The following is a 25,653-nucleotide window of genomic DNA, read 5'->3' as shown; positions in this document are numbered from 1 at the left end:
CAACAACATCACTCTAATGTACATATATTTAACATCACCTGCCAACTTTAATCAAATCCATTATAATTATGATGTGACCAAATTCAACAACAACAACATTAATAATTACCACTTTTAATTTACACTGTTATTATTATAATGACATTATTAAGTATCAATCATTTTTTAGGTTAATCTTATAATGCAGTTGTTGTTGTTGTTGTTGTTGAATTAATGATGATTGTTGTCAAATTGATGGATAAAAGTTAAAATTTAACATAAAAGCAATAAAATTCAACAACATTAATACAGAAAAGACAAATAAGAAGATGTAAAATTAGTAGTAGTGAGGTGTGATATTGAAATCATCGTCACTATTTCCATATTCTTTGTCAAATTTTCCATTCAAGGTAATAATCTTTTATAGTTGAACTGATATGTTAAGCACAAAACAATCAATCATTATAAAGTGGTAATTCACTAATCAACAATCACACACCACAAACTTACTCCTAAATTATTAAATAATTTTATACTTATATGTATAATGTATTATATAATTGTTATTTTCAATCTCAAAAATAATTATAATTCTCTAACCAAATTTAAACAATTTAAATGGATTAATAACACTTTTATATAATTAAAAGTTGACCATATTATAATATCATTCATAAAGTCTGACATACATATAAAAATTTCATTATAACTATTACACTTCAACAACACACAAACACATACCCCTTCCGCTACATCATCTTTCTAGTGTGGTTTGTGGTTTGTGGTTGTGTTATTGAATCTTGGTGATGGGGTTTGTGTTTATTAACAAAGACAGGTCTGATTTATAACTCATAAACACAAATCCCAATAAATTGATCTCAGTGCTGAAGCAAGTAAGTTGATGGTCGTCTCTAAACGTCAGAATTAAAAAAAAAAACCAATATAATTACTCTCAGTATAACTAAATAAATAAGATATCTCCTGGACGTTTGGGGGCTGAGGAAACATCCACATAATCCATTAACACCATGAAACATGTCAAGTCCGGATAGACATTGTTATTAATCATTAAACAACAATAACAACAACACCACCATTGAAAGACATGGAAATATGGATAGAAATGATCATCATCAACATCACACACACACACAAAACCATATTGTTTAAACAACATGAAAGAAATAATTAAAAAAAAACATTACCCAATCTGCAAAAGTTGAATGATTTCAAAATTGATGACTAATTATCAACAACATAATTAATAAATAACATCAAGTAATGCACTGAAAGGGTAATAAATATCATACATCATATAGTAGTTTTTTGATGATGCGTTTCCCCTTTCGACGGCGAGAGTGGAATGTTGAAATTCTTTTAAATCGACTGACGTTCAATAATCAAATAGCCACCCGGGTTATTGACTACCCACACACACCACAAACCAAAACAAAATTTATCATCTAAATTTATATTATGTACCTCATTTGAACACATGTTGATTACTGTGAGTGAGTTCTGATATCAATCGAAATGCTATATTCTCTTCAACATATATACATATATGTATATATATAAATGTCAACCATCAACAACAAACAATTCAATTCACCCTTTTGATTTAGAGTAGGAAATGAATAGATTTGGTTAATATTGATTTCACATCAGTAATGGCACCTCCTCATTCTATCTAAATATAATCAAATTAATAATATCATTTGTTTTATAATCTCAATTGTTGTTGATAATCCATTCTACCAAATTCTGCAACAAAGGCAAACAGACGAAAATACATATCGATGTATCAAGAAATTATATCTTACTTTGCTACAATTGTTTAAATAGAAATGATTTTATTATTCCTCCAATTATTATTGTTATTATTACCACATCTATACCACAAACCACTCACCACGCTCGCACATACTTAATACCCATCAAACAAAACGCTTTTACATAATTTTTTTTTATTAATGTTTGATCAATTATAATACCAAATAAACACACCCCACTCTCACACTACTACAATTATTTCATCATGAGACAACCAAAAGATATTATTATTAAAGTTTTTAAATCAATTAAAACATTTATATAAATAAACCCAGAATGGTAATTTAAATAAGAATTTGTAATCACATCAACTCAATTTGATCAGTCATTTCCAGTATATTACTATTGTTTGACAAACATCAATCATTTCCAATTCTATTAATTTAGAAAATATCTATTTTATTTTCTCTTTTCTTCTTCCTTCCAACTTCCCAAACTTGTACTACTATTGTCAAATACAAAATTTGCTCCGTCCAAAAGAATAGTAATTGTTAATTCCAACATCAAACATTCATGTATCATTTATAAAAAATAATAATATTATTATTCTAAACCTTAAAACCTAATCTTTTTAACAACTATAATAAGTTTTTAATAAGATTTAGTTGTATTATAAAATTATTTAATTCATCCACAATCAACAATCAAAACCAACATTATATTTAATCAACCAACTTTAGACTATTTAATAACTTGGTATGTATATCAAAAAAAATTATAAAAACCTATCACCTCTTTAAAAATTATTTCAATACAAATAATATGTTTGTTAAATTACCTCCAAAATTTAAATTCATTTTGTGTATTTTGCGAAACCCAGATTTGTGTACCTGGGTGGTTACAAAAAAAAAACTTAAAAAAATGTCTCAAAAAATCATTATTACCCTTTTTCTCATGATTTTGTGACATCGGAGAGACGTTGTTTTTTTTTATATTTTTATTTTTTTTAAATTTTGTGTGAACAATCGTTGGTGTGTTCACCCAGATATTCAAAAAAAAAAAATTAAAATTAAAAAAAACAAATTTTAGTTTTATGCGAAATCTCAATCAACTTTGGAAATCCATCACCTCTCTTCACTCGTCTTTTTTTTTTTTTTTAGTGTAAATCACCATAATCAATCAATCAATAGATAGAATTAGATAGATAAATAATAATATAATTATAATAACAAAAGATCTTTTTTAATAACCATTAAATTTTCGATAACCTCTCTGGATCAATAACTTTCAAATATTTGAACAACATAATACATCTCTATAATACAATAAATTGCATTTACATTCAATCATTGATTATCACATAATTTTTTTAATTTTTAGATATGAATATTGTATGTAATTCATCTCTACAAAAGTAGTAGTAGAATCAATCACTTCAATTCTTTTAATATTTATTTTTGTTTGTTTCCATTTTTGATAAGACTTATTTTACAATTATTTATTGTTTTCATTTTGATTAGTAGTCTTCATATCATCAGTCATTGTGATATTTCAATCATTCAATTTCATTTATACATATATGTAGAATAAACTTTTTGCTGTGGATGGATAAATCAAAAAAACAAACAATTTATTTCATTTTTTTTTACAAATATCTGATTATTATTTTTTTAAACTATCAACCCAAACCATCCTTTTATTGATTACATCATCGCATCCTCATAAATAAAAAGAAAAATGTATCTACCCACAATGTTTTTTTTTTAGTGTGTTAAAAAAACTTTAAAAAATAATCAGACGACTCTTGTTATTTTGTGATGTTAAAGATCTAACAAAACCATTTTTGAAATTGTGTGAAACTACAAAAAGTATCAAGTTCAAATGTTTTGTTTTATTTCCTTGTTTAACTTACACATTCGAGTGCTATTGGAATACAGAATATAATTGATCTTCTCTTCAAACAGCCATTTCAATATATAATGTACAAATAAGACTACTTAGAACATCGTCATAATCAATATGGAGATTTATTTTATTTTAATCAACATACAAAGTCAGTGATTATATAATTTGAGAAACTGTTCATCCAAAAAACAACAACAAACTTGTATCTTCATACACCCACATCTCTTATTACCAAAAATATCTTTTTGTCTGATTGGTTGTGGGTATAATCTTTTCTCTGTTTTTTTATTTTCAGGATTGTTGTTGTTGTGGTTCAATTTCTCATTTATATGTGTAGTAGATGATGAAAATAAATGGAGTTTGTCGGTTCAGGATGTCAATAGAAATATTATTATCTTTACCACACATAAACTTAACACAACACACACACACAAGAAAAATAATTTCATTTACCACAAGTGTTAAATAATTCTTATATCATTAGTAATAAGAATAATAATATGACTGGTTAGTCAAGATATATTTTATTTCCAATTTTCCAAAAAATATTTATTATTTTCAATTCCAAGTGTGTTTGGTTGTTTGTTTGTTTGTTTGTTTTTATAAAAGGAGTGATGTTAATGTTATTGCAATTGCTATAACATATTATAATATTTGAATTCAATTGTTTGATGTTGGATGTGTGGTAGTGGTGATAACTCTAGTGGTTTAGTAGTTGTTGTGATGTGTTGTATAAATTTGTTAATTATTGATTGGTAATTCTTGTTTTAATATCATATTTGATGATCCAACATTTTTGATTTTTTTGAAGATGTACACTTTAAAGTTAATTATAAATCCCCCCAGTTTTTCCAACAGAAATGCAACTTGAACAAACATACCGAGATTTGATGACAAAACACCAGATGATAACTGACTTTATTTTAGTTAACAATCAATTCTGTTTTGTTTTTCTAATCTATCTCACAATTGTGAAATATAGTAATTGGAATGATATTATGTTATCAGTGTATTAATAACAACACCACCACCACAAATATCACATAAAATCAATTCAATTAAAGTATTGTTATATTTTTATTTGTTTTGTTAATTTGGTTGGATGATTGGTTTTTGTTTTATTAATACACTAAAAATAATTGGAACGTTTGTGTTCAAAGGTGTTAAGCTTCACTTTCAACTTCACAATTTCATTATTCCTTCAAACATCTATCCACACAGTATTAAAGAAATAAAATACAATATTGAAGGAATAGAAAATTAGAAAATATTATAATGAATAACAGCTCAATTGAATTAATTAAACCTCAATCTCAAGCTTTTATCCACACACATCTGATAATTACAATTCTAATTCATTAGGCATTGCCTCCACAACCATATCCATCTACATTTGGTCCAGAATATTTTCATTCTAGTAGTTTGTGTTAATTATTGTATATATAATGTTTTTTAGTGTGCCAACGACCGAATGAATAAACTATCTTTTCATATTTTCAATATCAAAAACAAACCAACAACATATTATTCTACCTTTTATTTAACTTCACAAACTATAGAAAATTCTAACTTTAAAATTCCCTAAAAAAAAAATCTAAACTTGTAACATATATTTATATTTATAGTCAAATAACAGAATACAAAATCAACTACACAATCCAATAAATAGCATAAGTGAGTCTCGACCATAGAAATTCCAGATCCACTTCACTTGTTAGCAGCAGCAGTAAAAAACCTTTATCTTGAAATTATAAAGTTGAATAAGAACTAGTTCGCTTAGTTTAAAGTAAGTAAAAATAGAAAAAACAAACAAACATCATCGCCATTCATTTGTTCAAATTTCATTGAAGTCGTTTGTTTGATTATGATTTATAAAATTATAAACGAATGAACTGAACTGTTCTTTTTTATTCCAACCATTATTTTTTTTTTTTTCTTTTCAATTACAACATCAATTACAAATATATATAATCATATCATCACCAAACATGATTATTTTGGTATCGAATCAATACCAGACTGGTCAGTCACATTCTAAAGACGAAATCGATTTAATATTCAACCATATGGTCCAAAATTAGTATTCGTCAGATCTATGGTCGTTGAACCCTCATCATCAAGTATTTGGCATTTTTCTGACAACTTCTCATTTTTTTGAAAAATGAGATTTTCACTTGCAAACAACACCCACAAACACCCAAACATCGAAGTTTTTCAAGTTTTTTTTGGAGTTTTTGCAAAATTCCTGTGTGTGGGTGATTCTTCCCCTTTTTGTTTGTGTTAACTGACAATTGACGTTGTTTTTGTTTTTGTTTTTTATTTTATTTTATATATGGATAATTTATCACCCCCTCTGCAACCAGGCACCACAACTCAAACAATGGTGATCTAGTCTGCCTTTTCTTCATGTCATCTGATTCCACCACCACCACTAAAAACAAGCACCACCGACCTTCCAATTTCAATTAAAAGTTCATATGTGCACACCATAAAATACTAAAGTGAATCAAAATTCAACTGGCACAAACACAAATGATGCTGTTAAGTACTTGCAAGAGTTCACACATCAAAAAAAACACCACCTTACCTTCATCAATGCTAATGTGTTCAACTTTGAGTGAACTGTTGTTTTTGTTGTTGTTGTTTTTTTTTTGCTCATTGCTGTTGCACTGACAATTTTCAATTGTTCGTTGGATTGTTGTTGCAATTCAATTGATTTTCTGTTTATTTTATCATTTAAAAGAAAAAACTATTTTCCAAAAGATATTTTATTTTTAATTTTGTTAACATGGTAAGAGCCTTACCATCGATATCAAATTTAACAAAAATTGTTGCTCAAACCAAAAAAATCAAAAAAAATTAAAAAAAATCAAAATAATATATATTTCAACTCCAACTTCCAAAACGATTGGACAACTCGCGCTGCACTAACATACAATTTTAAATTGTTCTCGTCGATTTCAGCCTAAAATTAAAAAAAAAAAAACTATTTAATTTATCCACATCTGTCAATGACATTTTGTTGATTCTTTTTCATTTCCCATTTTTTAAAGAACTTTTTTCAAGTCAGGTGTTCATCAAAAAACATACAAATAATTGAATGTAATATTACATCATCACTCAACAACATCTTCAAACAACAACATCACTTTCTATTTTCACTCACCGCTCTATTTATAAATATTTTTGTATTTTGGATTTTATTTTATAGATCCATCCAATAAATATAAATTAGTCATACCACCAACAATAACAAACATTTTTTGTTTGTAACAATTACTAATATTTTTTCGAAAAAATAAATACTAACATTACCATTTTAATTTAATTCCAATTAATTTAGGATTGTATTTCCAAAATACTAAATTCTTATACAACTTGAAAAATCTACATTTGTATCAATAAGTTCAGTAACATTATTTTATAACGTATGTCGGTTAGCTTTTCAAAAAATATATAATAATATCCAAACCTTACAAATAATATTTACTAACATTGAACAAATAATATTAGATAAATAATAATTCTTTAAAAAAATTATTGTTTTACTTGTAAAAAAAAAAAAAGATATATATCACATTTTTGAAAATTATTTATTAAATTATATAAATGTGTGATTCCCCAATGTCAAAGCAACACCAACCACAACAACAACAACATCATCAACAACAACACCAAATGATGGATTCCAATATTAATGTATCATCTTGGACAAGACTACAACCACTCTTGGAGAAATTTATTTTGAAAAGTCATATATCCGGAATGGACAAAGGTTTAGATATTTTGTTGCAATGGTTCGAAATTATTTCAAAGAGTTCTGATAAAATTAATACTTTTAAAAGTATTGTTGGTTTAAGGTAAATAATAATACATTTAAAAACAATTAATTATTAATTAACTTTATTATTTTTTTATGTTTAGCCCGGATATGGCAGAAGAAAGAAAAACAAGATTATCATATTCTACTTCATCAATCTCCGATTTAATTGAAAAGAATAATGAAGATAAAAAGAGATTGGTAAATGAAGATGATATCTATGATTATAGAAATAACAAGAGAATGAAAGTTTCACGTCTTTTGTGTAATGAAGATATGAACGGTGCAGACTCAAAGTCGGATGACGAGCAATCAGAGGGCGTTGAATACGATGAAGAAAATAGTTGCCCAGATAGTTTCGATAGCCAATCACCAGAGGACGGTGCCGACGAATTCGGTGGAAGTGGAGACGAGAATAACTTACAGATCGACGAAGAAAGCCATCACTCGCGTATGTTGCACGGTCGTCGTGCCTCAGCAAATGATGCACTACCCTCAATGAAGATGGCTGGACATCCACAAGCACAAGCACAACAACAACAATTATTAAATCAAAAATCTGCAGTTGCTGCTGCCGTCGGTGGTATCGCTCCATCACCCAAACAATTGATGATCATCCGCGAAAAGATGTTGGAATACGTCCAAAAGAACCCAAGTGCATCGCGTCCAAGTTGTATCCAAGTTTGCCAACAGCCATCGTCCAAAGTCGTATGGAAGAATCGTCGTCTCGACACTCCATTCAAAGTCAAGTTGGATCTCAAGGTTGCCAGCCAGATGGCCGGTCAAAATCTCCAGATCTCAAACATCGTTGCACTTGGAATCGTTACCGATCACAAAGGAAAACTCCAAATCGACTCGGTTGAGAACTTCTCAGAGGCATTCAACGGTCAGGGTATGGCTGTTTTCCAAGGTTTGAAAATGACCAAGGGTACATGGGGTAAGGAGTGGTCACTCACTTTTATTGCCGTTGCTCGTCCCTCGAACTCCTACAACAATTCCGTCGTTCTCTCTGTTTCACAGCCATTTGCCATCGTCGTCAAGACTCGTAAGAATCCACAGATCCGTCACAACTATTCGAGCGCATCGGCAGTCGCTCAACACGGTGTCATGAACTCTGCCAGTGAGAACTCGTCGTCTTCGCCAGAGGCATCGCCAACAATGGCACCAAGAAGAGGACGTCTTCCAGCTTCAGCACCAATGATGTCACTGCAATCGCGTGGCGCATCATTCCCATTCTCCAGGGAGATGACCAGCAATGAGATTCGTTTCCCTCAGGACGACATGGCCAGTCTGCTGTGGGCTGCCGAGATCAAACAACGTGAACACGTCCCAGTCGACGGAGAGCCAGAGATCATCCAACACCCACTGTCCCCAAAAAACAAATACTCATCAATGATACTAAGTCCCCCAAAACAAACTGCAGTATCCACAAGATAATTAATTTAGATTAATTTAATTTCCAACACATAATTTTATTATTTATATATTTATTTATATGGATATCTGTAATTTTGTTTATAATATATATAATTTTTTCATAATACAAACAACAACAACAACAATACGCTAACTAGTAGTCAATATATAATATATAAGGGACACATATATATACTTTTTCTATATATTATATTATCATTTCACATAGAACTTTTACACAATTAATTAATTAATTATTTGTTTATTAGTTCAAAATAATAATAACATAAAAAATAACCAAATAATAATAATAACAACACTGTAGTATATTGATATAGTATTTAATTATCACTTCACTTCGCCACATCATTCAACTTTTTTTCAAAATTTTTCTATTTGGTAAAAATTAGTCGGAACCAATGCCAATACAAACTAATGTCAAAACCAATCGAACTCCTTAAAATCATCACCCCAAAATCCATTCTGGAATTTACAACCATTATAAAAATCAATACGTCTCAATGATTTTGGTGTATCATTTCGCATATCTTTTTTTGTACTATTACAATTAAAACAATTAAAATATGAATTTTATATAAAAACAATGATAACTATCGTTTTAATATATAACTTCAATATATTAATTATATTTAATGAAAACCTTTTTTCTACACAAACACTTATTTCCTACCACCAAATCAGAATCAACAAAACAATTTATAAAAAAAATAAATAAATAAAAAAAAACATTTAAAAAATATATTTTATTATATTATCTTTCTTTATTAATTATGATTTGAAATTATTACATCTATCCTTTTAAGAGTTATGATTGAAGTGTACATGCGAAAAGACCTTGACCAGCTGGTACACATGATGCTCCAAATAGTAAGGTGATGACGTCGAATGGCAAGTTCACGCCCAATGTGATGATCTCTTCACCATTGAAGTAGAATGCATTGACATTTTGACTTTTTTCAGTCTCATAACTGTAGCTACTTTGGTACTCTGTGCACCAAATAAATAATAAACCAAAATAAAAACGCAACAGTCATTACCAATCTTTCATACAACATTCTACTCTACAATCTTTGATTTCATTCTTTTCAATCAATACCAACAAATATCCAAATTCTCCGAGTTCTGATTGAAAAGTGTAAAAATTCTTTTTTTCAAACGACAAAAAGAGATAAATAAATTGCAGGGATCAACAGTCCTCTGATTTTTAAGAAAAATAATTGTATGACCAAAAAAAATTTTGATCACAAATAAATATCTATAAATGAATTTTTGGTAATACAATTATTTGCAAAAAAGAAAAACCAAAGATAGATTATCAATAAAAAAATATATTTATAAATAATATTCAAAAATTAGATTTATATTGATATATAACTATCATTCAAATATTTATTACAATTAATTTGAATGATGAATTTCATTATGATAATTTTTTTGAATAGTTTTGGTTTTTTTTTTTTTTTCAATATTTTTTTTTTTTGGCGCCACGATCATGTAAAAAAAAATGACAAAAAAAAAAAATAGCAAAAAGATTATTTTTGATGAATAATTTTTTTTAATTTTCTTTTTTCATAAAAAAAATAGATTCACACTTCACCTTTTTGCAAAATAAAAATTTGATAGTTTTTTTTTTATTGTTATTATTATTATTTTATATTTATTTAGTCAATTCAGTATCTTTCATTGGAAAAAGAATAGATATATCTATAAATCAAAAGCAATCAACACAACATTTTTTACAAAAACTTTTTTTTTTTTTTCACATATAATTAAAATAATCATATAAAAAATGAGAGAAATCGTTCATATTCAAGTTGGTCAATGTGGTAACCAAGTTGGTAATAAATTCTGGGAAGTCATCTCTCAAGAGCACGGTATTCAGCCAGACGGTACCCACAAGGCAACCAATGATGCCCACCTCTCAAAGTTGCAATTAGAGAGAATCAATGTATACTATAACGAAGCCAGAGACAAGAAGTACGTTCCACGTGCTGTCTTGGTCGATTTGGAGCCAGGTACCATGGATTCAATTCGTGCCTCAACCAACGGTTCATTGTTCCGTCCAGACAATTTCATCAACGGTCAATCCGGTGCTGGTAAATTATCATCATAATAATCTATAAATAACTATATTTATTATTAAATATAACTTTACTAACAAAAATAATAACTTCTTCTTCTTCTTTATATTCTTTATCTTTTTATTTCTATTCTTCTTAACTACAAATAGGTAACAATTGGGCTAAGGGTCATTATACTGAGGGTGTCGAGTTGGTCGATTCCGTTCTTGATGTTGTCCGTCGTGAAGCCGAGTCATGTGACTGCTTGCAAGGTTTCCAAGTTACTCACTCCATTGGTGGTGGTACTGGTTCTGGTATGGGTACCCTCTTGATCTCCCGTATCCGTGAAGACTACCCAGATCGTATGATGTGTACCTTCTCTGTTGTTCCATCACCAAAGGTATCACTCTCTGTCACTGAACCATATAACGCTACTCTCTCTGTCCATCAATTGGTCGAGAATGCCGACGAGGTCATGTGTATCGACAATGAAGCTTTACATGAAATTTGCTTCCGTACATTGAAGCTTACCAACCCAACCTACGGTGATTTGAATCATCTTATTTCTTCAGTAATGAGTGGTATCACTTGTTGTCTCCGTTTCCCAGGTCAAGTAAGTAGTAGTATATAAAAATATATGTTTATTTTTTTATATATATATACTTAACTTTTTTTTTTTTTTTTTCACATATTAATTAGCTTAACAGTGATTTGAGAAAGCTTGCTGTAAATTTAATTCCATTCCCACGTCTTCATTTCTTCTTGGTTGGTTTCGCTCCACTTCTTAACAGCGTTAACTCTGGATACCAACGTATCTCTGTCACCGATTTGACTGCACAAATGTTCGAGGCCAAGAATATGATGGCTGCTTCTGACCCACGTAACGGTAAATACTTGACTGCCTCCGCTGTATTCAGAGGAAAGTGTCACACCAAAGAAGTCGATGAGCAAATGTAAGTTGAAATTGAATTTATCAATAATTTTAAAATTAACTATATTTAAATAGTATACTAATTCAATCTTATTACTTTATTATTATTATTATTACTTTAAAGGCTTGCCATCCAATCTAAAAACTCATCATTCTTTGTTGAATGGATTCCAAACAATATTAAATCATCTATTTGTGATATCCCACCAAGTGGTTTGCCAATGTCAGTCACCTTTATCGGTAACTCAACTGCCATCCAAGATCTCTTCAAGCGTATTTCCACCCATTTCACTGCTATGTTCAAGCGTAGAGCTTTCCTTCACTGGTACACCCTCGAAGGTATGGAAGAGTTGGAGTTCACTGAAGCCGAGAGCAACATGAACGATCTCGTATACGAATACCAACAATACAACGACGTCTCCAACGATGACGAAATGGAGAACGGAAATGAAGAGTTGGTTGAGGAAGCTGAAGAGAACTAAACAGCTTAAACCTTTAAAAAGAAACAATTATACCAAAAGATCACCATCCAATTTCAAAATAAACAAACACACAAACAAACAACAAGACACAAAAACAAAAACAATCTAATATAATTTAATTTTAGATTCAAAACACACACAAATATAATATCTGCAATTTCTTTGAAGTTATACAAGCAATCTCTTTTGTTATCTTTGCGATAACTTTTTTTTTTTTTTTTTTTTATATTTTCGTTTTTCAAAAATAACCATCAAGAGAAATGCCGCAAATGAAGAGGGGTGACACGTGTTGGAATAACCCTCACATTTAATTATTTTTAATATTCTCAAATAAATTAATTAAGAAATGTGATAGTTTGTTTATTTGTTTATTTTTTTTGTAACTATAAAAGTCATTATTAATTATATATTAATTATATTCTTGTACAAAATCAATGACAGAACTAACTTATAGAGAGAAAGGATTCTTGGCATTCTTTCTAACACCTTTGTTTGTTAGTTTACTGTTATTTTTCATTAGATTACTATTTTATAATAAGAGCAAATTGTTACCTACCAGTAAAGTACATCATTTCTTTACTCTACTAAAGGCAGGTACGATACTATCGTTTGCTTTTGTTATTTCAGCACTTTCATCATGGCAGTATATAGTTATTGCACCAGTTCTCATTATTATTTTTATATATTTATTGTTTGCCTCGTTAATACATCTTAGAGGTATACCTCAGTCACATACTCATATTGCTCTGAGTGATATTGAGTTGATGCCAGGTGTATCTGAAGCTCATCATAACAATAGCAACAACTCTGTCGCTTGGAATGAGTTTGAAGTCGATGAAGATGACTACAACGACTCGAATGCTCATGGTGAGCTAAACGATATCAACAGTAAGCCGACTTTTAGAGATCCACGAGCTTTGTCCAGAGGCAATAACAGGCTGGCAAATGCAGTGGACAATGTCAAGCGAACCGCCAAGAATTTGGTCTCCATCGGTTGGTATAGGAAACAATTGGCATTGTCAAGAGATGACATAGTTAGATCTCCAAAGACATCGATTTTCCTAATGATTTTGGTGCTGGTGTTTGCAATTGTTGTGCCGCTAGCTCTAGACAGAGTATGTGTTTGCTCTCATCCAATGACCATATCCGTTCGATTGACACGTAGTACCTATTGTTCAAATGACGAGATTTGTCATCTTTATCTGACGCTACCAGAGGATCCGTCTCACTCGATGATACTTCAGTATCATACTCGTGACTTTCCTTCGGATTTCTGTGTCACCGTTCAATCGCCATCCGGAGAGAATACAACCGTTGGACGATCTTTTATACAACCGATGGATTCAATCATCAAAGAAGAGTCGCGATACGTCTCTACTCATTATTTAGATAATTTACAACCAAACACTATCTACTCACTCAGTGTTTGTTACAACAAAGGAAAGGTGTGTTCTCCCATACACAAATTTAGAACACTGCCTATCGACAACGATACACCCGTTAGATTTGTAGTGGGTGGTGATATTCAGTTGAATAAAGATGCAAGGGATCTGGCTGCCGAAGCTATTAAAAAACGATTTAGTCCATTGCATTTTGTGGTTATTGGAGGTGATGTTGCCTACGCCGAGGGTGTTCCTGCGTGTTACCAGCGATGGGACGAGAAGCTCGCATTTCTGATAAGTAATTTTGGAAATACATCGGAAGGACTAATGCTGCCTTTCCTATTTGCAATTGGTAATCATGAAGCTGGTGCATTCTTCCAGCCGAGATCGAGTGTTCCTTTCTTTTTCAGATATACATCATTCACGGCAAAAGATGCACATAGCAGCCCTCAAACTCGATCTTCATATCACATGCATCAACTGAGCTCATTTGGCAGTCTGGCGATATTGGATAGTTGTGTAATCAGTTGTTGGGGTCCCCAATCCACATGGCTTGACGATCAATGGAGTTCGACCAAAGACAACATAACCAATAGAGTAGTAATATATCACTCTCCAATATATCCTGCAGGTTCACAGCCATTAACAGCAAAAATTCCGTCAATGGGACAATCCACCATTACAAAGATATTCGATAAATATAATGTATCATTGGTATTGGAAAATCACGAACATATTTTCAAGCGAACAAAACCACTGAGGAATGGCAAAGTGGATGAAGAAAATGGAACAGTTTACGTAGGTGGCGGAGCATTTGGTATAGGTTCTCGTACTAAACCTGGTAATACAACTAATTTACCATGGTTCCTTGAAAAAAGATCTTTAACAAAGTAAGTTAAAAAAAAGTGTAAATAATTATAAATGTATAGTTTTATTAATGTTATTATTTTAGTCATTTATGGATTGTAAATGTATCTGCCAATTCAACTATTGCAGAGGCAATAGATCCAGATGGTGATGTAATTGATTCCACAGGTCAAATTCCTCCTATCAAATAAAAATATTATTACTCCATATATTTTAAAGATTTTCCAATGGAATGTTTAAAACATCGAATGATATTTTATAATCGAAATGCCACCATTCTGATTTATTTGGAATGAAATCATGATTCATCATCGCCGTTGTTAATAGCTTTTTGAACCATCTCTGTCTTGATGTTCCACCGAAATATGATCTGTGTGATCTGACTGAGAATTCATCGTATTCACCTTGCATTGGAATGATTTCACCAGTTTTCAAATCATAGAGAGTCAAATCAACAGCACCACCTCGATTGTGAACAGATCCTTTATTTGGATCGGCAACATACAATCCTCTGAATTCAGGTTTGACTGATTCTGCCATTGCCCAAGTCACATTCCATGGTCTGTAAGAATCGTAGATGATCAAACCAACACCCCATTGTGCCAACCATTGATGACAACGAAGCAATGATTCAGCAGCTTGTCGATGGAGATATGCCTTTGCAACTTTATAAAATGCAATTCCAGAAAAGTTGTCGGTTGTCGCATACTTTACATCAGTGAGAAGTGTTGGCGAGAGTGTTGAAAGATCAACAAGACTGTGTGATGTAGGTGCTTTGTGTGGACAAGTTACAGAGTATGATTTATCTAATATGATCTTACTTTCCTCTGGACTACAAACACCTTCTTGTCTTTCACCTGGAATTGGACCAACATGCTTGTAATAAAATGGAATTCTCTCCAACTCGAATCTATCAGGTATTCCCGATGAATTGAGATAGAATACAACTCTTTCATCATTATACATTGAATCTGGTGAGAATTTAAACTCCAAACGACCATCTCTTTGAGATACCAAGGTGAGAGTGCAATGAAAAAGTGTCTCAATACATATCATCATGGTTCCTTCATCTTCATAGATAACTGCAAGTTGGTTTGCTTCATAGTGTCCAATTAGATTCTTGAGGAATGGTTGAATATCATTTGGTGGTTTTGAAACTGGTGGTAATGGGATGTATGGTTGGTAAAAGAGATTGTTTTCAGATATATCATTTTGTCTAACATAGGTATAAATGGCAACATTCTTTCCATCATTGGATATCTTTAATTTCATTGGCAATCCGAAAGATATTCTATCATTGGTGACTAGGGCTCCTTCTGGTAGAATTGGTGATCCATTCTCAGGTGATATCCACGAAAGATTGATAGACAAAAATGTTCTCCTGTAAATCTTTTGGTTGTACTCTTGGTAGATCTTGTAGTGGTGAGTATCTTTTTCCTGAATTCCGTCAATCATCTTATAGTATCCTAGAACTCTATTCTGAATCTCTTTTGGAATAGGTTGGCACTTAAGAATTGATTTCATTTGTAGTTGGGCATTTTCAAGAGCCAATACATCATAGGGTACTCGAGGTGATGGTTGGAAGTAATGTGATATTATTCTTTGGAGAATAACATCTGTCAACTGATTGACCAAAGAGTTGGTGCAGTCCAGAGTGGTCACAGCGTAGATACCGACACCAATCTCTGGGAGAACACGGAACTCACTGGCGAATCCATAGAGAGCACCACCATGTTTGGCCATAAGTAGACCATATAGTTGGTTGATTTCAACACCCAATCCATGTGTCATTCCAGATGGATGATAGTGGTAGTCAGAGTGTAGTTCGGAGACAGGTCCAGACAATGGTTGAGGAGTCATCATGAGTTGGAAAGATTTCTCACCTATTAAACCACCGCCACCATTTAGGAATACTCGGAGGAAATGATTGATCTCAGAGAGTGTACATTTCAAACCACCAGCCGGATTCATGCCCAACTTGATTATAGGTGCTTCTGTGAAGACTTTGACGTCGGTGGTTGTCTCATCCCAATAGTTCCACATATGACCAACTGCAAGACGCATCTCATCTTCATTTGAATAGCGAGTGTTGTTCCATAAGTCTTTTTTAAAAGTACAATGTGTCATTCCAATTGGATCGAGAACATACTTTTGAACATAATCTTCGAATAAAATTCCAGATACTTTTTGGATGATATATCCGACCATGGCAACAGCAGTGTTGGAGTACTTAAATGTTGTATTTGGTCTATAGATTAAAGTAGAGTCACATATCGATTGAACCAACTCTTCAATTTCGCATTGAACAACATTAAATCCATTTCCTTCAGGTGGCTCTCTTACAATTCCAGAGGTATGACGAATCAAATTGAAGACGGTGATCTGCTTGTAGAGTGGTGGTTCACTTGGATCACAATCGATTGGATTCTTTGGTGCAAAGTTAGATGGCATATACTTGGTGATCGGGTCGTTTAGTGATACTTTTCCTTGTTCTACCAACTGAAGAAGTGAAATATAAGTAAATAGCTTTCCAACTGATCCAATATTAAAGAGTGTTCGGTCAATCGATGGAATCGGTGTTTTAATATCAGGATGATGATGAACTTTGGTATAAAGAGTCTTTTCTCTATTGGTAATAGTTAAACCAAATACAGGAACTGCTTTATCATTGATTTGATATCTAATCCATTCTTCAAATGGTTTAATTATACTTTCTTCATCTAAAGAATTAACTATTTCTTCTTTTTGCATGATTATCTATAAATAATTTTGGTTATTAACCTTTAGCGAATAAAATGATTAAAATTCAAGAAATTAATTAGTGTATAAAATTAATTCAACAACGATTTTAAACTATAGTGGGGATAAAGGTACAATCAAAATTTAATAAAAAATGAATTATTGGATAGTGGGTAATAAAAATATGATTATAAATTTATTTGAGGATCACTCAAAAAAATGGAAAAGAACAAAAATATTTTTAAAAAGGAAGTATGTTGATTATTTAAAAAAATTGGTTTCATTGCATACTTGTTTGAAATAAATAATTTTCACCCTTTTGAAATTCCCCACCTTTATTATATATAAAAGTTAACTAAATTTCAGTAAAATTAGAAATAATCAAATGAAGACACAATGAACTTCTTAATCTCTTTTTATTTATTATTTAATTTTAAAGATTTTCCAATGGAATGTTTAAAACATCGAATGATATTTTATAATCGAAATGCCACCATTCTTGTTCATATGGAATGAAATCATGATTCATCATTGCAGTGGTCAATAACTTTTTGAACCATCTCTGTCTTGATGTTCCACCGAAATATGATCTGTGTGATCTGATTGAGAGTTCATCGTATTCACCTTGCATTGGAATGATTTCACCAGTTTTCAAATCATAGAGAGTCAAATCAACAGCACCACCTCGATTGTGAACAGATCCTTTATTTGGATCGGCAACATACAATCCTCTGAATTCAGGTTTGACTGATTCCGACATTGCCCAAGTCACATTCCATGGTCTGTAAGAATCGTAGATAATTAAACCAACACCCCATTGTTCCAACCATTGATGACAACGAAGTAATGATTCAGCAGCTTGTTGATGGAGATATGCTTTGGCAACTTTATACAATGCAATTCCAGAAAAGTTGTCGGTTGTCGCATACTTTACATCGGTGAGAAGTGTTGGTGAGAGTGTTGAAAGATCAACAAGACTGTGTGATGTAGGTGCTTTGTGTGGACAAGTTACAGAGTATGATTTATCTAATATGATTTGAGCTTCCCCAGATGAACATACACCCTCTTGTCTCTGACCTGGAATTGGACCGACATGTTTGTGGAAGAATGGTATACCAGAGAGTTCAAGTCTCTCAGGACGACTGTCAGAGTTTAGATAGAATGTAACTCTTTCATCTTTATACAATGAATCCGTTGCGAATTTGAATACAACACAACCTGGTTGTTCAGATACGAATGTCAATGTGTAGATAAACAACCATTCAATGCAAATCATCAATGTACCATCGTCCTCAAAGATCAGAGCAAGTTGGTCTTTGGCTTCGTAGTGTCCAACTAGTTTCTTGAGGAATTGAGGTATTTCCTGTGGGGCCGACGAGACTGGTGGCAATGGGATGTATGGTTGATAGAACAGATTGTTGTCAGATATATCTTTTATACGGCGGAATGATTCGATTGCTGTATCCTTACCATCGGTCGAGGTATATAGCTTCAACTGACCTCCAAATGACAAACGATCGTTTGTAACAAGCATTCCTTCTGGATGATACGGTGAGTTAGCCCATGAAAGTTTCGAGATGAACGAAGTTCTAATAAAGAGCTTCTGATTGTACTCTTGGTAGACTTTGAAACGATGAAGGTCATAGGTCTTGGGATCACCTTTATCAAGCACATAATATCCCATTGCTTGATCAAGAATCTCATTTGGAATCGACTGACTTTCAATCACTGATTTCATATGTGATTTTGCTGTAACCAAAGTAAGTGGATCATATGGTATTTCTGGTGATGGTTTGAAGTAGTGAGAGATGATATGATGGTAAGCATATTCTACTAGTTGAGTGGAGAGAGTATTGTTACAGTCGAGTGTTGCCACAGCATAGATACCGACACCAATTTCTGGGAGAACACGGAACTCACTGGCGAATCCATTGATTGCGCCGCCATGTCGTGCCAACAGTAGTCCACAAAGTTGGTTGATTTCAACACCCAATCCATGTGTCATTTCAGATGGATGGTAGTGGTAGTCAGTATTTGGTTCCGCTGCAGGTCCAGACAATGGTTGTGGTGTTATCATGAATTGGAAGGTTTTCTCCTTCAAGAGCGGTGCACCACCATTCAAGAATACTCGGAGGAAATGATTGATCTCAGAGAGTGTACATTTCAATCCACCGGCTGGATTCATTCCGAAATGAGTTAATGGTGCTTCTTTGAAGACACTGACGTCGGTGGTTGTCTCATCCCAGTAGCGCCACATATGACCAACTGAAAGACGCATCTCATCGTCGTTGGAATAGCGAGTGTTGTTCCAGATGTCCTTGAAAGTGCAGTGTGTCATCCCAATGGGATCGAGAACAAACTGTTGGACATAGTCTTCGAATATCATGCCTGATGCCACTTGGATGACATATCCGACCATGGCAACAGCGGCATTCGAATACTTGTGACAGGTATTCGGTTTGATTACCAAGGTGGATCGACCCATTGAATCAACCAACTCTTGAAGATTACATTGATGTTCATTAAAGTAATTGCCTTCCAGAGGTTCACGAATCAATCCAGAGGTATGACGAATCAAATTGAAGACGGTGATCTGCTTGTAGAGTGGTGGTTCACTTGGATCACAATCGACTGGATTCTTTGGTGCAAAGTTAGATGGCATATACTTGGTGATCAGGTCGTTGAGTGATACTTTTCCTTGTTCTACCAACTGAAGAAGTGCAACATAGGTAAACAGCTTACTGACCGAAGCGACATTGAAAAGTGACCGGTCAATAGATGGAATTGGTGTTTTAATATCAGGATGATGATGAACTTTGGTATAAAGAGTCTTCTCTCTATTGGTAATGGTCAAGCCGAATACAGGAACTGCTTTATCATTGATTTGATATCTAATCCATTCTTCAATTGGTCGAATTATAGTAGCTTCATCCAAAGATGTAACAACCTCTTTTTGCATCATTTTTTTTTTAATCTTACGAAAATCTAGATCTTTTTTTGTAAAGATAGAGATATTGAAAATTAAAAATAAATTGAAAATAAAATGAATAATGTTAAATAAAATTTTGGTTAAAGTATATCTATATCTATATATATCTCTTGATTAAAAATATATATTTAATTCAAATTAAATTAAAAATATGATATTTAAAATTTAAAACACTCACTTGATAAATTTAATAATCACACAATCACACACACATTGGGTGCTTTAAAAGATAAAAATAACCAATCAGATATATGCAAAAACAAACAGCTGATCAAAATCCCAATTAAATTTAAATTAAATTAATTGTAATGTTTAATAATACTTTAAATTATTAAATATTTTAACTTTTTTTTTTTTTTTTTATTATAAATAATAATGGTTTTGTTGTTATACACTGTCTTTGAATGAGTTGGAATGGTGGAGATTATGATGATGTTGTTGTACTATTGCTAGTGGCAATGTTTGATATTGATGTAGCTGAGTGGATTGTTTGATACGTATGATACAGCTGGTTCCTTTGTAGGACGATGCAACGTAGATGTTTCCATTGTCAATGTGCGCCATGTCGTTGAAGGTTGTAAAGCCAACTTTACTTGCTACATTTCCTTCGTTGACCACCGACGATGTCGTCTCGGCACAGTTGTTAATATTGTTATGACTGTTGGTTGATGACTGCAGAGTCGGCAGCGACTGTATGATATTGCCATTGAGTAGAGTGCGCACCTCTATCAGCTGTCCCGAAATGCCAAGTACATAATGTGGGAGTAGTACGATCGACGACGGTATACTGCCCCATTTGATATCAAAGTTTCGTGTTCTTGTGCCTTTCTCGTCGACAAAGAACCCGATGTTGTTGAAACACAGCAGAATCTCAGTGTCGAGTGACAACGCCTTGACAGGCTCGCTGTCCGCTTGCTTGTAGAGCTCCTTTATCGTGCCTGTGTACATGTCGATCAACAGGAACTCCTTGGCAACACCTATACACACCATTCCCGGACCGACATGGCATATCGACTTGACGTTATCATACACCTGGATATCTTTTGACTTGATAAACTCGCCGTTGTGCCATTCATACATGATAAAGTTCTTCTTGTGTGCAATGTAGAGCAGTGTTATGTTGATGGTGAGACCACCGCTCTCACACAGCTCATCTAGCGAACCAGAAGAAGACGATGAAGATGAAGACGACGAAGAGTTTGACGATGAACCACCGTAAGAAGAAGAAGATCTGCTGCTGCTATTGTTATTCTTTGACACTGCGAATACAGTACAACCTTTGGTTCCATCGATTCGCTTCGGCTTTGGTTCCTCCAGCTTTGATGCGGCATCCGGTGAGATCTTGGTCATTGTTTTCTGTGCAAAGTACTTCTTCAGATGCTCCAGATCAAAGACATGCAGACCTTTGCTATTGAGTGCTAGAATACAACTGGCCGACTTGACGACCACCAGTCTCGTGACACCTTTGAGTGTTGCCACCTTTTGAAACGAAGACTCTGACGAACCACCATTCTTAAATAAATAGATTGAATCTAGTGTTGCGAATATTAAAATACAATTGTTTTCCTCTGATTCTATGACATCCAAACAAATGATATTATCAAATGATTTAGAAAATAATATCTCTGTTTCAAATAACTAAATAACAAATAGAATATTATAAAGTATTAACAAACATTGCAATATTTAATAGGTATTAATATTTAAAAACCAAAAACAACTTACATTTCTACTAAAATCCTTTACTCTTAAATTACTATTATTTACAAATTCTTTTGCTTTCAATTCCATTCCTTTTGATATATATGTTAATGATAATGATCTTCTCTTTGATATTAACTGTTGTTATGTTTGATGAATAGAATATTAATAAACATATTATTATTAATAATGTTTTTGATTTGATATTTACAGATGATGCGGTAGGTATATTTGAAGTATACTTTTGATAGATTGAATTTAATTGTGCTCTAAATGTTCTTTGTAGCTTCGAGGAAAATGATGGAGCTGATTGTAATGCTGCTCTTTGTCCATTTACCACTATTATTATAATAAAAGTTAAATTAATAAACTAAATATCAAACTGTAGATATAATAATAACAATCTTACATTTAGCTAAAAGAAATTGTTTAAATGATTCACCTTTCAGGAATACAGATGGAAAAGGTAATTTAGGACCAAAGTTTGCTATTGAATTCTTTACTATAAATTCTAATCTATAACTATCGTCATTCTCTGGTTTAACTACTGCAAATATATCTGTAATTATAATCAAAAAATGATTAATATTGATTATGTTTTGTTTGTTTTGTTTTGTTCTTACGGTTAAAATTTGAATTAACATGTGATGGATCCCATTTAATGAATTCTGTACTCATTGGTACCGATGGATCGATATCATAGAATATCAATATTACGATATCGTTGCCAATGTGTCGCTTACGTTCGATCTGTTGACTGTCGCCAGGTGTATGAGGCAGCATCGTAGAGACATGAAACATAATCTGATAGTCCATCCACCGTGTGAACAGTGAATGAGAGCCAGTTGTATTGTTTGTTACATCCAAACCACCTCTGTATCCCTTGAAAGATTTCAACTCCACAGTATCTCCCATTATCTTTAGAAATTCTTTATATCTATCACTTCCTTCATCTGTAAAAAAGATATATGATATTAATTAGTTAAATTAACTTTATAGGATATTAATATAATAAGAAGAAAAGAATGATAATTTACTATTGTTATAAAATTGATCTTCACTACTTTGACCTTCTTTTGCCAACCATATTCCAAATTTATATGCCAATTCGGTTTGAGTCGATTCCAACTCTTTGAAATCCTGTAGGATATCGGTGGACTCTACTTCCTTGAGTTTCTTAAACTGCAATTTAGGTGCGGCTCTCTTTACAATCTCTGTAGAGGTAAGTGTTTGTTTTGGTTTGCATTGGAACATCTGTCGTTCTACACCACTTCCAGACCAAACTATAATTTTGTACACCATTTCTCCACGTGGAGTTTCCTCCTTTAGAATCGATGCTCCAAAAGCATCGTTTGTAATCTCGTCTAAACCTAAATAATTATGATGTTCTATATTAAACAGTAAAAAAAGGTTAATTTATAAAAAAATAAAATAGAATAATAATAGAAATAATAGTTTACTTTTTCCAAGAAAATAATTGAAATACCAAAGAATACATTCTTCTGGATTTTCAATGACAGGTGTCTCAACAGAGAATTCAAAAGGATTACTGGAATCGTCGAATGTGTCTTGACCGTTTTCAGATCGCCAATTAAATGAGGGTCTAGTTAAGCCTGACTCTGCGCCCTCTGCCAATATATACTCCATCGTTTGATATTGTTCGAACTAGAACACCGAATAAAAAAACACCAAACACACACAATCTGATCCAAAAGTGTGTGTCTCTTTTCCTTACTACTAACAAATGAATATAGTTGTTTTAGTTATTGAAATAACTGAGGTTTGTCTATCCAACAACAACAACCAACTATAAATATTCTATATCTATTTTTAGATTAATTTAATTTCGAAAAAAAAATATCTTAAATTAATATCCAAATAATTTAATTGTTTAATATTGGTAGGAAATCAATCTTGAATTGAAATAACAACAATAACAAGATAATAACAACAACAATAACAATAAAAACAATATATTATATATCTTGGATAATTAAATATAATAAAAATTTAAAAGATGTAAATGTTTGTTGATTTAACTGGTTGGTGTTAATTATTATTGTAAAGATTAAACAAGATTAGATTAGATAAATATAAATGACAAAAAACAAATAAAAATACGAACAAAAGTAATATATAGTAGTTATTTAATAAAATTATTATTATTATTAATAATAATGTTTGTTGTTGTTTTTGTTGTTTGATTTTACAAGTCTTTGAAAACTATAACGAAAATGCTAAAGTGTAATGATGATTGATGCCCAAAATCTCCCTATTATCCTCCTATCATATTAAATTGAATCAATTTCAAAATAATAAATTAATAATATTTATCAGCATCAATTAACTCACTCTGCAAAGTCACTTCTATAATATATAAATCGAATTCAAATCAAACCAAACCAACCACATATAGCACTCACAAATGCGCCAATATCAAAAAAAACAAGCAAACAAATAAAATTAAATAAATAAATTTGATATAAAAATTAATAAATTATATTTTATTTTAAAAATAATTAATTAAAAACAAAAACAAATGATAGGATTGGGTTTGACAGATCCATAATATTGATATTGATATTGATATTGATTGTATGTAACTTTTGTTAAGTGGTCTGTCTTGGTACTGTATTTGTAAATATCTGTCTCTTTGTTGTGAGAAACATTCTCCTTGAACACACACACGCTCTCTCTTCTCTTCTTTATTTGTCTTTGAATATTTATAATTTCTATGTTGTGGATCATATGTGTAACTCATATGATAATGATACTCTTATTTTGCGCGCCAACACATTTCACACACATATAATGTCAGACATGTCTTGTGTGTTTTGAAATGGTTTGTTTGATTGGATTATAATATGTTGTTTTTCCTCTGTGTGTGTGTTTGATTGTTATTTATGCGATTTTATGGATTGATCAAAATTTGATTGGATTGATTGATTGGATGACTATTCATTGATAGATAGATAGATAGATGATATTGTGAGATAATTTTTAAAACAACATTAAATTGTTTTACTCTTTTTTTTTTTTTTTTTTTGCTTTTGATTTTAGTGTCATCAGAAGTGGAAGTGAAAAAGTAAAATATGTATGTGTGATGAGAAATATATATTTATTTTGTTTTAGTGGAGTGGTAAGTAAGTAATATATACTTATGTAAGTAAAATGTGTTTATAATTAATATCTCTGTATTAAATTTATATTATTCTAATTATCGTAATGAGTGATTGAATTATTGATTGATTGAATGATTGATTACCGAATACCTGTTGTCTATGTATGTTTATGTATATCTATGTATGTCTGATCAATATCTTTTTTTATTTATTTCGATATAAAGATGGTCAATGTTTGTTGATTTCAAGTGAAATTAGTTTGTTTGAGAGTAAAAATTAAATTAATTATTATAAAGAACAAACCCACCCCCTAACAATTTGCTTTTTTTTTTTTTTTTTTTTTGGGATTGTTTAAACAAAAAAAATCGAATTTAAAACTTTTGGCGATATTATCGTTTTTTTGCAAAAATAACCTGTTTATAATTTTTTTGATTTTCATTCCCTCAAAATGTGTGTTTGTTTACCT

General features: G+C 31.7%; 7 protein-coding genes across 7 annotated transcripts; 3 read left to right on the top strand and 4 right to left on the bottom strand.

Annotated features, from left to right (window-relative positions):
• Positions 1 to 5,715: 5,715 nt before the first annotated feature.
• Positions 5,716 to 6,975, bottom strand: PPL_10302 (uncharacterized protein; the record flags this gene model as incomplete). The annotated part of the gene is made up of 4 exons (XM_020581081.1): positions 5,716 to 5,802; positions 6,245 to 6,377; positions 6,594 to 6,622; positions 6,964 to 6,975. 4 exons carry the CDS (start codon positions 6,973 to 6,975, stop codon positions 5,716 to 5,718), a joined length of 261 nt encoding a protein of 86 aa, XP_020428666.1.
• A 291-nt stretch (positions 6,976 to 7,266) lies between these two features.
• Positions 7,267 to 8,914, top strand: PPL_10301 (uncharacterized protein; the record flags this gene model as incomplete). The annotated part of the gene is made up of 2 exons (XM_020581080.1): positions 7,267 to 7,517; positions 7,582 to 8,914. The coding sequence occupies 2 exons, from the start codon at positions 7,267 to 7,269 to the stop codon at positions 8,912 to 8,914; spliced, it is 1,584 nt and encodes a 527-aa protein (XP_020428665.1).
• Positions 8,915 to 10,703: 1,789 nt separating this feature from the next.
• tubB (tubulin beta chain) lies at positions 10,704 to 12,387 on the top strand (the record flags this gene model as incomplete). The annotated part of the gene is made up of 4 exons (XM_020581079.1): positions 10,704 to 11,010; positions 11,145 to 11,587; positions 11,674 to 11,927; positions 12,030 to 12,387. The coding sequence occupies 4 exons, from the start codon at positions 10,704 to 10,706 to the stop codon at positions 12,385 to 12,387; spliced, it is 1,362 nt and encodes a 453-aa protein (XP_020428664.1).
• A 434-nt stretch (positions 12,388 to 12,821) lies between these two features.
• PPL_10299 (purple acid phosphatase family protein) lies at positions 12,822 to 14,663 on the top strand (the record flags this gene model as incomplete). The annotated part of the gene is made up of 2 exons (XM_020581078.1): positions 12,822 to 12,881; positions 12,927 to 14,663. The coding sequence occupies 2 exons, from the start codon at positions 12,822 to 12,824 to the stop codon at positions 14,661 to 14,663; spliced, it is 1,797 nt and encodes a 598-aa protein (XP_020428663.1).
• A 186-nt stretch (positions 14,664 to 14,849) lies between these two features.
• On the bottom strand, positions 14,850 to 17,387 carry PPL_10298 (uncharacterized protein; the record flags this gene model as incomplete). Its single annotated transcript, XM_020581077.1, has 1 exon — positions 14,850 to 17,387. The coding sequence occupies one exon, from the start codon at positions 17,385 to 17,387 to the stop codon at positions 14,850 to 14,852; it is 2,538 nt and encodes an 845-aa protein (XP_020428662.1).
• A 421-nt stretch (positions 17,388 to 17,808) lies between these two features.
• PPL_10297 (beta-lactamase family protein) lies at positions 17,809 to 20,337 on the bottom strand (the record flags this gene model as incomplete). The annotated part of the gene is made up of 1 exon (XM_020581076.1): positions 17,809 to 20,337. The coding sequence occupies one exon, from the start codon at positions 20,335 to 20,337 to the stop codon at positions 17,809 to 17,811; it is 2,529 nt and encodes an 842-aa protein (XP_020428661.1).
• A 339-nt stretch (positions 20,338 to 20,676) lies between these two features.
• On the bottom strand, positions 20,677 to 23,712 carry PPL_10296 (RapGAP/RanGAP domain-containing protein; the record flags this gene model as incomplete). The annotated part of the gene is made up of 8 exons (XM_020581075.1): positions 20,677 to 20,685; positions 20,758 to 22,002; positions 22,090 to 22,203; positions 22,277 to 22,404; positions 22,475 to 22,624; positions 22,689 to 23,018; positions 23,103 to 23,435; positions 23,562 to 23,712. The coding sequence occupies 8 exons, from the start codon at positions 23,710 to 23,712 to the stop codon at positions 20,677 to 20,679; spliced, it is 2,460 nt and encodes an 819-aa protein (XP_020428660.1).
• Between the last annotated feature and the right edge of the window lie 1,941 nt (positions 23,713 to 25,653).

This window comes from Heterostelium album (assembly GCF_000004825.1).
Source record: "Heterostelium album PN500 unplaced genomic scaffold PPL_scaffold12, whole genome shotgun sequence".
In the NCBI taxonomy this organism is placed as follows: Eukaryota; Evosea; class Eumycetozoa; order Acytosteliales; family Acytosteliaceae; genus Heterostelium; species Heterostelium album.
This window is presented reverse-complemented; position numbering and strand designations above follow the sequence as displayed.